This window comes from Phyllostomus hastatus, unplaced genomic scaffold, assembly GCF_019186645.2.
Source record: "Phyllostomus hastatus isolate PE091 unplaced genomic scaffold, TTU_PhHast_1.1 phas_contig_17, whole genome shotgun sequence".
Lineage (NCBI taxonomy): Eukaryota > Metazoa > Chordata > Mammalia > Chiroptera > Phyllostomidae > Phyllostomus > Phyllostomus hastatus.
Window position 1 is genome coordinate 25,627,849 of NW_025333664.1, and position 15,575 is coordinate 25,643,423.

Below are 15,575 nucleotides of genomic sequence, written 5' to 3' on the forward strand. Positions count from 1 at the left end.
TGACTTTTGTTTTTTTCAGAACTGTCACTATGGATTAGCAGGGTTTTGGGTTTTTTTTTAACATCAGATTACTGAGGTGTTCAGGTTTATTCTGTTCATTGACCTCAGCCCTCAGCTGAGACAGAGTTGGGTAGAGACAACAGCCAGCCTGTTCACAGTGTGAAGATTGAGTGGCTGTTACTGTTGCATTTGTTACTAAGATGGTGAGTTACTTCTTTTTTGGTTAATGTACCTGGCTGTCTTTGCTTGGAGCAGAAACCACCTTGGCAGGGAACTCAGCTTCTGGGAGCCCAAGCTGCAGGAGGCAGGTACAGGTGCACCTTGCTTCACTGAGACACTAAACTTTATTGTGGTCATCTGGAACCAAACCTGTGAGGTCTCTGAGAAATGCCTGTGCATCCTTTTGGCAAGAGTCCTGGAGGGAAAGCAGTCAGCAGCTCTTAAGATTTTTGAAATTTTCTTCTTATTCTTCTGCTCACCTTTATTATGCATGTTTGATGGTTCATGCTTATGACTTTCCTAAGACTTCTACTTTCCTTCCACCTACGGAACCTGCAAATGTATGTAAACGTGGTAAGAATGGGATATTCTGTGCAAAGTGGCTGGCTATTGCAGCATGTTATTTATGCCTGTCATTTTTTAAAAGGATATTATTTATTTTTAGAGAGAGGGGAAGAGGGAGAGGAATGTCTGATGTGAGAGAGGAACATTGATGGGTTGCCTCTTGCACTCCACCAGTGGGGGACCTGGCCCACAACCCAGGCACGTGCCCTGGCTGGGAGTCCAACTGGCAGCTTTTTCAGATTGACTACACCCAGCCCACTGAGCCACACCAGTTGGGGCTATGACTGCCATTTTAACTTACAGACTCAGAAGAGGAGAACTCCTTCGTTATTCCTTAACCTGTTGTCTTCTCTCCCTCTGTGAAGAAACATTTATTGAGACCTTCTGTATGCCAGGCAGCATTGCAGGCAGTGGGAATATAGCAGTGAAAAACAGAAGTACCTTCCACATGGAGTTTATGTTTCAGTAGGGGAAGCAGACAAATGTGTCGTAATTTCAGGTGATAGTGATGTTAGGAAGAATAATGGAGGTGTTTCTTAGTATGAGAGTAGCATCCTAAAATTTGGAAAATGCTTTCCAAAATGCAGTCCAATTGGCTTTGGAAAATGCTTTCCAATATGCAGTTCAATTGGCGCAAAGAACAGATGTGTGACCCTGCTTGGAGCATTTCCCATTATTTAGGGGAAAAGTGAAAATATGCAGGGTTGAGCCATTTAGGGCTCTAAAAGGTTTCCCTTTACCTCCTCGCTCATTATTCCTGGCAACACATTCATCGCTGTCTGGAAATACAGCTCATCGCCGCCCTGGGTTTTATGGGTGTCCCTCAGGGGCTCCCCATCCCTCAATAATTTTAACCTTTGGGATGGGCTGAAATCATAGCCCTTTTAGTTATTAGTGGCATTTGTATAACTGTAGCTCTAGAGTTGTCTTTCCCACAATGATAGTGGTGGTACCCATTGTTCTAGGCCTTATAGATAAAGATTGATGCTGTGAATTAAAATTCAATCAGCTTTAAAAAACACTCTGAGCTTTTACCAGATTCAGGGCAAAGATTCAAGGTAAACAAATATGAATAGGGCAGTTCTTACATTTGATGAATTTGAAACCGAACTTAGATTATGGAAAGTGCCCTCTTACTGTCTGGAAATGAAATGGTTCACAGCGAGAGTTAGGTTTTAGAAGGCTGGATTTCCCACTAACTCTTTCGTCCTTTTGCGTCCTTTCTCTGAGGCTCTTTGGTGTGGAGGGCAGTTACCTGTAGAGGATTTTAAGTGTGGCGACCCATCTGGAGTAGCTGAATGCATTTTCTGTAAATCTCATTATATGAGGCTTTGGAGTACAGGATGTGGCCGTATGGGGGATGATTCTAACACTATGCAATAGGGCTCCTCCTATTTGATCCTTTGTTCAGGCAGTTGAACTTGTCAAATGGAGTCAGCATTAGAAAAAGCTAGAAATATTTTCTTTGCTATTCCTAACCCTGCACACACACACACACACACACACACACCCCCAACTTGGCTTTTTCAGTGAGAATGATACATAGGCCCCTGACACTCTTATTGGGGAAAAACCAGTAATTTCTCTCCTGGAGATGTGCCTGTAAGTGAAGGAATCAGTTTCCCGTCAGCTGCCACAGGGCTTGATTAAGAAGATGCCAGCGGATATTTAGCAGAAAGGTTAGGCTCAGTCTGATGATTTCCTCCAGGACAAGGGCTGTAATTTGCATCCAAAGCAGTGCAAAACACAGTTTGTGTAAGTTATGGAGTCACTCAGTAAATGGCACTGACGAGTTTGCATGCAGTGCCAGTATGAAAGGACAGAGCTGTTAGGGGCATAACCAGGCAGGGCACTGAGTACAGCAGGTCCTCGAATAACATTGTTCTGCGGTTTTTGTTATGACACTGACGAGGGGCTGTAGGAACTTAACTCTTGTTTATATTAATTAGCCTATGGTGAACTTGGTTTCTTGATATGTCCTTTCTCCGCAGTTCCAGGAACTTACTGACAATGTAAGTGAGGACTTACTGCCTTTTAATGAAATTGCCTTGAAGATGAAAAAGAGAAGAAAAAGCCTAGTGGATGGTACCACTCATTTTCTTTTCCTAGTTGTTAGGTCCTTTCAGGCAAACATGAGCAGAATGTTAATGCATATTCTTTAGCAAGGTGCAAAATTGACTTGGCATCAGATAAAGACATGGGGTGTGGGGTGGGGTGAGTCCCATCTGCTTGGAGCCCAGCTGACACCACGCCCAGGGCTCCTATCCAGCCTGGCCGAAGCCGCATTTTTTTGGCCAAGCTCTGACTGTCACCGCTTGTGGGTGTCACTGGAGTTTTGAGAAATACTGAGGTCGGAGGGTGGGCCCCGATACCAAGAGGTCGCCCGACAGGAGCCTCAAAGGGAGGCCGCCCAGTAAGCTTTTGTGTGCCCAAGGCAGGCCTTCAGGACAGCCTGGGAACTGAGAAGGAATGGGACGAGGGAGGGTTTTTCACCTTGGGAATACAGCGTGAACGAGTTCTGCAGGTGCTGTTTTAGACCGCGACAGGCCAGAAGGAGCTGGGCCTTGATCACAAGAAGCTGCCCCTCCTGCCCTGCTGCTGCTCTGGTCCTCCCTTGCTGCCTTTTCTCACTTCTGTGCTGCTGTGAGCGCCAGGGCAGAGCTGGGGGTGGCTTCTGGGCAGCTGTGGCTGGGAGAGGGGCCCTGGAAGGCTGGTGGGGTGTCCTTCGGAGCAGGAGTTTCTCCAAAAACGACAACAGGCCCTACCTGAGCTCTTGGTATCCAGCAGTCTCCATGTGTCCATCACGTTCTGCCTTTCCCTCTAGGATCTAAGTGAACCAGCAGGACGGAGGCTCTGAGGGAGCTTTTTTCTCTTTTTTTTTTTAAGATTTTCTTTATTTATTTAGAGAGAGGGGAAGGGAGGTAGAAAGACAGGGAGGGAAACACCAATGTGTGAGAAATACATCCATCAGTTGCCTCTTGTACACTCCCAACTGGGGGCCTGGCCCCGCAACCAGGCATGCACCCTGAAGGGGAATCGAACTTGTGACCTTTTAGTTTGTAGGTGGGCACTCTATCTACTGAGCCACACCAGACAGGGCTTTCTCTTCCTTTTAAAGCAGCACTTTTGTTTCCTGTTTACACCAGCACCACAACTCCCTTGGGAGATGGATAAAGGAGTGGGGGAGGATGAGTGGTGATTAAGATAGAACCTGAGAGACTTGGTCTAAGCCACTCAGCCTCTTATCTGGGCTCTTGGATTAAAAAGGAGGGAGGGAGAGAGGGAGGGGGAGAGAGGGAGGAAAGGAAGGGCGGAAGGGAGGAAGGAGGGGATGTCTGTGGAGGCTGGGCTGAGACAGCTTGAAGCAGCAAGGCAGCCTCTCCCTGCTGCCCTTTGCTGGTCCCAGAACTACTGAGCTGGGACCTCAGACCCCGCACTCAGGAGGGAGGGGGTGGGAGGGGGCACTGGTCTGGTCCTGCTTCAAGGGCCACCATGAAGGCCATAGTGTGGGTCCTGGCACGTGAGCTGGAAATCAGAGTGGGTTCTTTCGTACTCTCAGTGCAGGCTGGACACTGGTCCATGGTGGGTCAAGTAGAATTAATTATCTTACTATTTCAGCAAGTCTTTGGGTACCTGTTATGTGCCAGACACTGCTTGGTGCAATGGGAAACGAGACACCCACGGCTGCTGACATGTATGTGGTTTTACCACGTGACCCAGCTTGCACAAACTAAGTTCTGTACATGTACTGATAGGCCCATTATAAAGCACACGCTAGAAAAAATATATGAACAAGATTAATAGAAATACGTTCTCATTTCTTTTCATACTTCAGTGGATTGCTTTGCACACAGCCCACTTCAGAGAGCACTAGTATGCATTGCTGCATTTGTGTTTCAGACCTCCATCTGCACGGTAGCTTTGGAAAGAGGATCAGTTTTGAGTTGGGGCTGCCTACTGGATGAATTGAAGGTGTGAAAGAGGAAGCGAGGCAGGCAGATGCCGAGCTCACATAATTGGTTAGCACGTGGGGCTCAGCAAGGTCTGGTGGCCACCATACTTTCCCCACTCCACCCTTCCTGGGAGGGGCACCCGGGTTGCCTGGGGTGGCTGTTTAAGGTTCTTGTGCTCCTGCCCTGTGTACTGTGGTAAGGGGACTGAGGGGTGGAGGGTATTGCCATTCAGTCCCTTTATAGTTTTTATAGACATTCATTGATGTTGCATTTGATTATCCCAACAACCATCCGAGACCAGGGATCCTTTCCGCACTGGGAAGACCAGAGAATGGAGACCTGTGCAGAAAGTAAGGAGCAAGAGAGCTGGGCCCTGCACCCTGCTCTCCCTGGCTGGCTGCTGCCTCCTTCTGCAGAAAGTCTTCCATCCCATCGGCCTGTCTGCCTTCCCCTGGAGGAACAAACCCCAGTGCACATGCTGGGCACCCCTGACTCTTGGTTCGGCTTCTATGATTAGGTCTTCAGAGTAGAAACCTGTTAGGAGGGAAATGCCTGTGAAGGCCAGGCTTCTGACTGACTTTTCTTCTGGAAGAGAGCTTGGCTCCAGGCTCTTGCTTCCTTCCGGGCCCACTGTGGAAGCTGCCCCAGCACTTGGCCTCTTTTTCCCAGGCACTGTGGCAAGGCCTTCATCCGTGGGGTGCGGAGGAGCTGGAATGCTCTAGGCCTCTCCAGGTTCTTTTATTTCTGTTCCCTTGGCCAGCTGTCTTGTGACACTTGGCTGGGTCAGGGTGGCAGCTAAGGGGAGGGTCGGGAACCTAGGGGGCTGGCTGACTCGCCCCCTCCCCATCTGTGTCTTCCGAGGCTGTGCCCTTTCCCTCTCTTGCACAGGAATTGGCCTTTCTGCTGGTGGGAGAAGAGTTGTCTCTGTAGGTGTTGGCCTCCTGCTCAGCAGGAGCCTGCAGAGAAGGGCTCTTTTTCAGAGGCCTTGGGTGAGGCCTGGGACCCTGGCGTTACTTGCATACAGGCAGGTGAAACCTAGGAACTGAATCTCCCCTTCAGGCTTGTTTCTTTAGGGCATTTACTTAAATTCCAAGTTGTTTATCACAGGCTTCCTGCCCTCTTGGTCATAGCAGCAGCCACAGTGTCCCTTTAACAGTTCTCCGTCCACTCCTTTCTGCTTCAAGATACCCTGTTCACCTCACCCGTCCTAGCAAGGAAGGGGAGGAAGTCACATTTGGCGATAGTGCAGGGAACAGTGCTGGACTAACATTTATAAAAGGGCCTGGAAGGCCGGGGAGGTGGGAGGGGAGTTAGTACAGACAGAGCTCCTGCCCCTCCCCTGGCTCTGCCTGGCTTCTTCCTGCCCTTCCTCGCCCGCCCGAGGAACCAGCAGCCTTTGTGAGTCTCCTTGACAACAGGATGGATGAGTTAAAAATAGCCTTGTGCTGGGACTTCAGCGTGTGTGCGTGTGTGATGTACACAGCACATGCCTGCTCGCCTGCCGTGCTCAAGCTCAGCTCTTGTGGCTCTGGGATGCATGTTGAGAGCCTCTGTTGGGAGGCCACCGCAGGCCCGGCGCTCTCGTGTGGAAGGCCCTCGGTTTGGGGTCAGAATCCTTACCTCGTACTACTGATGCAGATGGGGTGTGGGTGGTAATGTTAAGATAAAGAATGGAAAGCTGTTGAGTGCCTCATCTTCATTCAGTCTAACTGGATACGAATAATTCTGGAGGTGCTGCTGCGTTTCTGAACTTCTTGGGGTAGTAGAATGGGACACAGCCCTGGGTGAGGGAGTTTGGCTGTATCCCTTCAGTGAACCCTCACAGGTAAAGAGGGCCGTCTGTGGGCCCTGTTTATGAAGTAAGGACACTGAAGTACAGAGGCCCTTGTGCGACTCGTCCAGAGCCACCAGGCTCAGCTGTGGCGGAGTAAGGAGCAGTGACCGCATCACTGGCAGCTACAGCTCTTTCCCCGAGATCTGATTGACGAGACTCCCTCTTTAATTCCTTTACCAAAGCCAGTTGTCTCTTGTATGAGCACTCTTGTACTAAAGACCTTGTGTTTAGTGGTGTTACCACAGTTGTGATGTAATTTAGAAATAGCTGTTTCTGTGAGGGCAGGGCCTGGGCACCTCTTTACCATACCTGGAATTAACTCCTTGCTTCCTCCTTCCATCCATTAGTAAGTATTTTGCTCTGTGCCAGGTGTGGGGATGTCATGAACACAAGGTGTCTTGGTTCCTATCTCTAGGGAGCAATAGACAGTTATGAAGATCTCCTTCCAAGTCCCCATTGTGGCCAGTGCCGAGAGGGAGAAGGTCTGAGTGACAGAGGGAAGAACTGGGGTGGGGGCGGGGTCAGAGAAGGCTGGGGGAACATATGGATTAATGACACAAAGTACTTAAGTCTGGGTTGTATAAAAAGTTTCTACAGATCAATAAAAAGGAAATGGCTCAGTTAGAGTGTCATCCTGTAACCGAAAGGTTGCGGGTTTGATTCCCCGTCAGGGCACATACCTTTGTTGTGGGTTCAATCCCTGGTCCGGATGCACACAGTCCCTGGTCTGAGTGCATACAAGAGAACCAATCAATGTTTCTCTCTCACTTTCAGTGTTTCTGTTTCTCCCTTCCTCTCTCTCTAAAAGCAGTGGAAAAAAAAAGTGAAAAAGAAAGGCAGAAAACTCAGTAGAAAACTGGCCGGTGACTTGACAGACACTTGACAGACACGAAAGAAGATACTCCAATGACCATTTACTGGCCATTTGAAACAGTGCTCTGTTTTATATATTTATTAATTAGGGAAATTTAAATTGTTAGTTCAACTTAAATGTGTTTGCCCATATATATAAGGAAGTCTTTGAAGATGTGGTAAAATATCCTTTTGCCATTTCTAGTTTACTTCATTTTGAGTTTCTTACTGAAAAAATAAAATGGATCCCAGGATGCCCAAATAAAATGAAATCTGGTGGGATGAGCAAATGCAAGTTAGAACCCTGGGTTAACAGGCGATTTGGGGCCGACCACGGAGCTCCTCAGAGCCCGTGTCCTCCTTTGTCCTGAGGAGCTTCCTGTGCTGCTTTCCTTCTTCCCAGAACTGCTCTGAGGCCCACAGCCGTGGGGGAGACGCTCTAAAAACTGCGAAGGGCTGTATAAATACTAGCAGCGCTGTTACCGTCTAGTTCTACGTGATGTGATTTCTCTTCCACGTCTTCTCACAGCAATTATTTTAAATTCCCTTCAGGAATAAAAGCTCTGAGTGGTAGGATCAGGGATGAGGCCCAGATGAAGTCTGGTCACAGCCCTCTTTCGCATTCTTTGGATACAAAGGGGCCCCTCTCTCTCTCGCTCTTCCGGACATTCTGTCCCGCGGCCCCCCTGTCAGGCAGTGGGGATTGAGTCCGTCGAGGCTGTCGCTCTCCTCCCGAGGTGCACATGCGTGTCGCCCTCGCCGTAGAGAGCGGGCCGCCTTGGCGCACATCAGAACAGTGTCGGGATCGCTGTGAGGCCCATCTGTTAGGTCACCTGAAGACTATGCCGGGTCTTCAGGCCCAGTTTGTGTCTTCCCCCACAGACCTCCTGTAATAGGCGGGTACTTCTCAGTATCCTGCTCAGCATTTTTGACCTTATTCTCTTCTCTTTTTCTGCTGTGTAGGAGTCGGAGCCAGAAGCAAAGGTCGACGGAGAGACAGCGTCGGACAGCGAGAGCCGAGCAGAAGCTACTCCCCTGGTAACCTCTGTAGACGATACCCCAGAGGTCCTCAACAGGGCCCTTTCCAACTTGTCTTCAAGGTAACCTGGCTCAGGGATGCAGTGCTGGCTGGGGGCCGTGTTGGCATGTCCCAGTGCCGTGGAAGACTCAGGCCCCTCAGAGAGCCCGTGGTCTTGTGGTGGGAGTCCACTTCTGTCAAAGTGCGTGGCACAGGCCTGCCCACTGGCATTGACCATGGGCCCCTACCTCTGCCCAGGGCTTCACTGAGCATCGTCTTAACAGCAACTGCGAGCACAGCCTGGCAGGGTCTTGCAGTTGAAGGGTGCTCGAGGCTGGAAGGGACAGTCCAAGGACGAGGAAAGGGTGGACAGAGGGGCGGTGGCGGGCAAGGTCACTGACACAGTGTATGGGAGAAACAGTCCCTGGGCTTCATGACTGATGGATGGGCTGCTTTTCACAGAGGAGCCCACGTTTCCAGAGGTTAGTTTTCCCCTCTCCCACGCACATCCACTGTGGACAGTGAAAAGTTCTCCTGGAAGGACTAAGAAACATCTTAACTTGGGTGAATCCAGGGTTGAAATTCTGGTCCCTTGAGACTCTGGTCTCTCCTACGCCAGCTATGTGGTAGATTAAAAATACAAAGTGTAAGACCCCAAAACCTTGTCTGAAAGTGTTTCTTCATGTACCTCCCTCACGTGTCCCTCTGGGAGGCTGTGTTGTGCAGTGGTTAGGGGCATGGGTTCTGGGGCCAGGCTCCCAGGGCGGAAATCTCAGCTTAACCGCTTCGCAACTGTGTAACCAGTGCATCCAGCTCCTCACCAGTAAAAAAGGAGAGTGTTGAGGGCTGAACAACACTCTCCTTTACAAGTTAATATATGTAAAGACCTTATAAAGGTGCTAGGTGTATATTTGTGATAGCTGTTACTATCATTGTTTATATTGCTATCGCCATAACAATGCAGGTGTAGAGCAATGCAGGATTCTGCTGAAGTAAATATGTTTGTGGGGTTTGTTCCCTCCCCCCGCAATAGAGACAGCTGTAGAAGCCACTGAAATAGACACGGAAGTAGAGGGCGCTTCATTTCCCTTGGGGATTTTGCCTGTCAGGCGTGGATGAGGCATGGGCTGCAGTGGCCCTGCTCCCGTCAGCAAATGGCCAGTCCCTCTGCCCCAGTGAAGGAGGGGCTCCTGGAAAGGACTGCCTCGGGCCCTCTCCCACCGGGACGAGCTGTCCCCCTTGGGTTTGTGCTTCAGTTCTCTCCGGGCTCCTCACACGTTTTCTCCTTCCCTCCTCTCTAACTTAGATGGAAGAACTGGTGGGTGAGAGGCATCCTGACTTTGGCCATGATCGCGTTTTTCTTCGTCATCATTTACCTGGGACCAATGGTTTTAATGATAATTGTAAGTGCCATTGCGTGTCATTGTAGTTCGGCATTCAGTTTTTCGTGCAGGATTGGTCACCTGAGGTGCCAGTGCTGGGTTAGTTCTGGGAGTCACTTGGGGTCCAGGCTCCACAGAGCATTTGTTTCTCAGGATATCTGTGACTTCTCACTTTGTAGCAGCCAGGTGGAGGGACATTGGCATGGGCCAGTTGTATGTGTTTAAAGATGCCCCTTCATTTTCTTTTCTTTTTTAGTTTTAAAGATTTGATTTATTTACTTTTAGAGAGGGGAAGGGAGGGAGAAAGAGAGGGAGAGAAACATCAACGTGTGAGAGATACAGTGATCGGTTGCCTCTCACATGGCCCCCACTGGGGCCCTGGCCTGCAACCCAGGCATGTTTCCTGACGGGGAATCGAACCAGTGATCCTTTGGTTCGCAGGCCAGTGCTCAGTCCACTGAGCCACACCAGCCGGGCAAGATGTCTCTTCATTTTAAAATTTCATTTTATTATTTCAACTGTTTGATTATACTGTGACCCCTGCTGTGATGTTGATTCTTGGTTTTATTGTTTCCCTGGGGCCTTACTCAATAGACTCAGGCCTTTCATTAAGAAATCCCCATCCACAGTGCTTCCCTCTCCACCTTCCCACTGTCATGGGCAGGGTCAGATGACTGACAGCTGACCGCTGAGCACAGAGTTGGGGCTTTTCAAGTATTTGTATTCATAGTCAAGAGGGGAAGACATTGATTGAGTCCTGGGACGTTCTAGAATAAAAAAGTTAATTGACACTCTGAGAGCATGTATTTGTTGTTATTTAAAAAAATATCGTATTGTTTATGCTGTTACAGTTGTCCCAGTTTCCCCACTTTGTTCCCCTCCATCCAACCCTGCCCACCCCCTCCAGGAGCCTGTGTTCATTGTGAGACACTGGGGCTGTCCCGTGCGGTGTGAAAGGCCACGTTGGCACGTGGGTGGTGTGAGAGAGGAGAGCTGAATCACCGTCGGACTGCTGTTCTTCCGAAATGCAGTGTTTTTCTTGAAGGCCCATGACTTGTTTGGGTTTCTGTTTCCAAAGATCATAAGAACTGGGGAGCCATCGAGTGTTCTAACTGTTGTGTGCCCTGCAGGTGATGTGTGTTCAGATAAAGTGTTTCCACGAGATCATCACTATTGGCTACAATGTCTACCACTCCTATGACCTACCCTGGTTCCGGACCCTCAGCTGGTAAGCTCTCCAGCCCCACAGGGACCCTTCATAGATTTGGATGAAAAAAAGTGTTTCATGGTAGATATTTACGGTGGTGATGGGTGGGAGGGGAGTGATGGCCATGAACTTGCATAGTACCTTTGAAACCCAAGTACATTGTAGGCCAGACTACATGCTTACCTCGGAGGAGTCTTCAGTAGTTACCAAGAGTCTGGAATCTTCCTCAGAATAACACAGGCCGGCTGACGTGCTACAGAAGTAAATGCCTGGGAGGCAGGCATGTGGTTTTATGCGTGGTTACGTCAGGCAAGGTTTTATGAAGAAAATGCTGTTTGAACAGTGAGTGAAGAAAGATAAGTGAAGAGGATGCCGCAGGCAGGGAAGAGACGGGGGCAAAGCAGACAGGTGGCAAAAAAGCTGGAGCGAACCGTCCTGACAAGCATGAAGGGCTGCTGCTGGGAAGAGTGGAAATGAGACTGGGAGGCAGGATGAGCCGTGTTTCAGAGCATTATCTTATGGTTCGAGTGTTCTTAGGTTAGACGTAGAAACTCTACAAAAGGGGTAAAAGCCAAATCCTGGGTTTGCGATAAATGGAGGGTGAAAGAAAGCTGAGTTTCTAGATAAACTTCTCACCTACAGTGTCATTGGAGAGCAGGGACCACAGGGGTCTTGAGGGCAGGGGGACTGCTGCTCTGGTCCTTCCCTGGGGTGTTCCGACAGCCTCACGGTCAAGGACAGGCTGGTGCAGGTCCCCCCGTGGCAGCGACTTGTCTTCACTTACAGGTACTTTTTACTGTGTGTGAATTACTTCTTCTACGGTGAAACAGTGACGGATTATTTCTTCACTTTGGTCCAGAGAGAGGAGCCTTTGCGGATTCTCAGCAAATACCACCGCTTCATTTCCTTTACTCTCTACCTGATAGGTATGCGTTGAACCAGTTCTTGTGTCTGTCGTGTTTTGCCGTTTGCTGAGTAGGAGTTGGGGAGTTCTCTGGTTAATGTGAAGTTTTGATGGTGTTAACTCTGCCCAGGCAGGGCAGCAGAGCTGAGGGCTCCACCTTACTTGAGCTGCAGCAAGTGAGGGTGGTGAGACTGCGGGGCTCTGCGGGTGTGGGGACTGTGGTCTGTGCCCCTGTCCCTCTGCTCCAGCCTGCGTTGGAGGGCGGCACAGCGTGGCCCTGTCCGGACTCCCGTGTCTGCAGCAATTCTGTGCCGTGACCGAAACAAAAACCACCTGTCTTTATAACTTAGGTTTAAAAACAGGCAGCCGTCTTTAGGAGCGTCTTCTTAGGAGATTGCCTTGCAGGACAGACATCGGAAGGTGGTGGAAATTTTACTGATTTGGATTTGAAAAGGCTCTGGGACCTCACAGGGACTGGGAGCTTAATCACCCTGCATGTCAGGGAGCTCTTTTGTAACCTAGAGCTAGAACTGTGGACTTACTGTGAGGGTTAAATCATATGCATTAGAACTTGACAGACAGAAAAGTACGGGTCAATCCAAACTCAGTTCAGACCATGCACTAGTTCTGATGATGCTAGTGTTTTTATTGTCACCTTGAAAGCTAGTTTGGGGCACGTGAGAAAGTCGTTCTGACCTAAATTTGTCTGACCTATTTTTGATCAGCTCTGTGAATGACACCTGGGTATTAAAATACAAAATTCACTGCTGAGGTGTTTGCAGACATTGAGGACGTCCAGAGGGCATGCCTCAGACCCTGAAAGCAGCCTCCCAGCGGGAGTCGGGTGTCTGGGACTGCGACATGCTCTATTCTGGGCAGAAGTGCTTTTGAGGGGCCCACTACACTGAGGGGTCAAGGTCATTATCATTCCTGGAGAAGGGGCGGGGGCTGCAGATGTTTTTTTGCCATCATATGTGTCTGTGAACAGGGGTTGGCAAACTTTTTCTTAAAAGTCCAGGTAATAAGTATTTTAGGCTTTGGGGGCTCAGGGCCTCTGCTGCAACTACCCAGTCTGCCCTTGGAACACAAAAGCAACCACAGATGGTATGTAACCAAATGGGCATAGCTGGCTTCCAGTAAAATTTTAGTTACAGAATTGGGCAGCTGCCTGACTGTTGTTTGTTGGCCCCTGCTCTGGGGTCAAAATATTCTTATCTGGTGAACAGCAGCCTAAATTGAGTGCACTCTGCAAGATTTAAAGATAGTGTCTTCCTTTCATTGTCTTGGCGGAGTAATTTTTTCCCTTCTGATTACTATCTGAAGAACTGTTCTGTGTCTTCCTCCCCGCTCCACTCCCGGGGCTTGGGATTGTGCACTGGTTCACTGCTTCCAGGAAACTGGCCAAAGGATCATAATCACGATCATGTACCCAGCCATAGGAAGTGACTAAGACACAGGTAAATGCAGAATGTGATTTACTTTGCCCTTTTTTCTCCTTCCTCGAATCAGGATTCTGCATGTTTGTATTGAGTCTGGTCAAGAAGCATTACCGCCTGCAGTTCTACATGGTAAGGGAAATTGTGTGTGTGTGTGTGTGTGTGTGTGTGTGTGTGTTTGTGTGTGAAGTCTTGGCTTAAATGAAGTTCTGCAGAAACTCAACAGATCTCCCATCTTTTCTGTGAGAAATCAAACCTTGAGTGCACTCAGTTATGTATGTTTGTGGAACCCAGAGCGTGAAGGAAGGGAGCCTGTTAAGTTTGGCAGCTGTACATCCACTTAGATCCAGCCACTGTTACTTAATTTACGCCCTCAGCAATCTCTCCACTAGGTCCTGCAGAAAGTGGGCTTCAAGTAAGACTCATGGTGGCGCTGTTACCAGAAAGGGACCAGGACTGAGGCGGGTCTGCCTGGGCCTGGTCTGGAATTCATTCTTGATGTCACGTAGGGAAGAGTTTATGACCTGAGTGCAGGTGATTTTGAGAGTGTATTTATTAAAGCTCTGGACAGTGAAACAAAGGAAGGGCTTAGGATAGAAGAGGCAAGATCATAGCAATAGGAGTGCACCTAGGCTGGGCTGCCTAGGTGGAAGAAAGGAAATCACAGTAACAGAAGTGGCAGAAGTGAGCCACGCTGAGCTGCTTGGACTCAGGAAAGGAAGTCACAGTAACAGAGATGAGTCACGCTGAGCTACACGGACTCAGGGAACAAGTTGCAGAGACAAATGGAGGGCCTTGGAGACAGGGTTCGGGGGTTAGCCTGGGACAAGCTGCCGCTGCCTGCTGTTCTCCTGGTTGCGAGTCTCCTGGAGACCTTTAGAGCTTAGAGGAAAGCAAAAGTAAATGCCCGGCGAAAGAAGGGGTGCAGGCATGCTCAGGGGAGGGCACACAGTGCGCTCTTTGTCTTAAGAGTTTTTACCTGTTTTCTGTAGGTGGGAATTTTAGGGGAGGTCTAAGGAGGGCCTCAAAAGAATATTCAACAGCTTTTCCGGTGTGTTCTCTAATATGCTGACACATCCAAATGGGTGTATAGGGGAGTTTGGGGTCATTTTCTGGGCAACTTCACTGTTTTACTTTTATCTTGGATTGGTCTGGCTCTGATTATTTTTGTGGGTTTTTAAAAAATTATTTTTTGTTCTGACTTCATTCGTTCTTGGGTTTGGCAGGCACTGATAGCACAGTCTGGGTCTCTGTTATCTGTCTCCTTGACTAGGAGATTTAAGAACTCACCTTGACTAGGTGATTTAACCTACTCTCGTGTTGGAGGGGAGAGGTGTAAACCATTTGCTCCTAAGTGCTCTTGGTTAGGGAAGACAAGATCTTGAGATTTGTTAGCACCTTGTTTAACTGTCTCAGTTTCCCTTATTCCGCTTGCTGAAGAATTTCTTAGTTTCTTACTCTCCTGCCTCAAGGCCTCAGGCATTGTCCTGCCCTCCCTCACGTTCCCAAACTGAACGTGTTTTCTCTCTCAGCCCCGCAAGCACTCAGTAAATACTCAGAAGCACCCAGGCTTTTAGAGCAAGCAGGACTTACTCACCAGTGAGCCATGTGGTCCTAGCTTTTTATGGGGACTATAGCTGGGGGGACAGAGTTTCTCCCACAGGCCTGTTCTGTACCTTTCACTTCCAATGAGAAAGATACCTGCAGAAGCTGACTCTCAGCAATTTTCTACATGGTACTGGCTATTGCCTTTCAAGGCACACTGATTCTTTTTCTCCTATTGCAGTTCGGCTGGACCCACGTGACGTTACTGATTGTCGTCACCCAGTCACATCTCGTTATCCACAACCTGTTTGAAGGGATGATCTGGTGAGTGATGGCAGTGGGGGAATTTTCCCTTTTACTTTGTGGGTGTTTCTCATGTGCCCTTACCTTCTGAGCCAGTGGTTCTCACCTTGTGCTACATCAGAATCCCTTGTAGGGCTGGTTACCACACAGATTGCTGGGCCCGCCCGAGTTTCTGCTTCGGTAAACCTGTGGTGGGGCATGAGAATTTGAATTACTAGTGCATTCCTGGGTGATGCTGGTGTTGCTGGTCAGCGCCTACGCTTTGAGAACCACGGTTCTAGACGAACAAGTACAGGGATATTTAAAAAAAATCAAAGGTAGTTCTACTGTATGGCAAGAAATTTGAAATCCTAGAGGAAATCTCTTATGATTTCCTGGCATAATGTAAACTACTAAATGTCATGAGGAAGAAAACTTAACAGATCAACAACTGTAGAACAATTAACAATTGCTTGGGAATCCACACCCAGAAAAAGAAAGGACCAGAGATAATAGCTGAGTTTTATCTAACCCTTAATACAAAAGCTGATAAGCATAGGGAGAGGGAAACAAGAATGATAAAGCGGATTTCTTTTAT

At 48.8% G+C, this 15,575-nt stretch overlaps 1 protein-coding gene across 1 annotated transcript in view; it reads left to right on the forward strand.

Annotated features, from left to right (window-relative positions):
* The window catches only part of CDS2 (CDP-diacylglycerol synthase 2), a 49,576-nt gene that overhangs the window by 20,442 nt on the left and 13,559 nt on the right, over nt 1–15,575 (forward strand). Inside the window, exons 2-7 of the mRNA XM_045832676.1 lie at nt 8,167–8,303; nt 9,528–9,624; nt 10,734–10,831; nt 11,597–11,736; nt 13,224–13,282; nt 14,937–15,019. Coding sequence (XP_045688632.1) covers nt 8,167–8,303; nt 9,528–9,624; nt 10,734–10,831; nt 11,597–11,736; nt 13,224–13,282; nt 14,937–15,019 — 614 coding nt within the window. The remainder of the gene's footprint in view (nt 1–8,166; nt 8,304–9,527; nt 9,625–10,733; nt 10,832–11,596; nt 11,737–13,223; nt 13,283–14,936; nt 15,020–15,575) is intronic.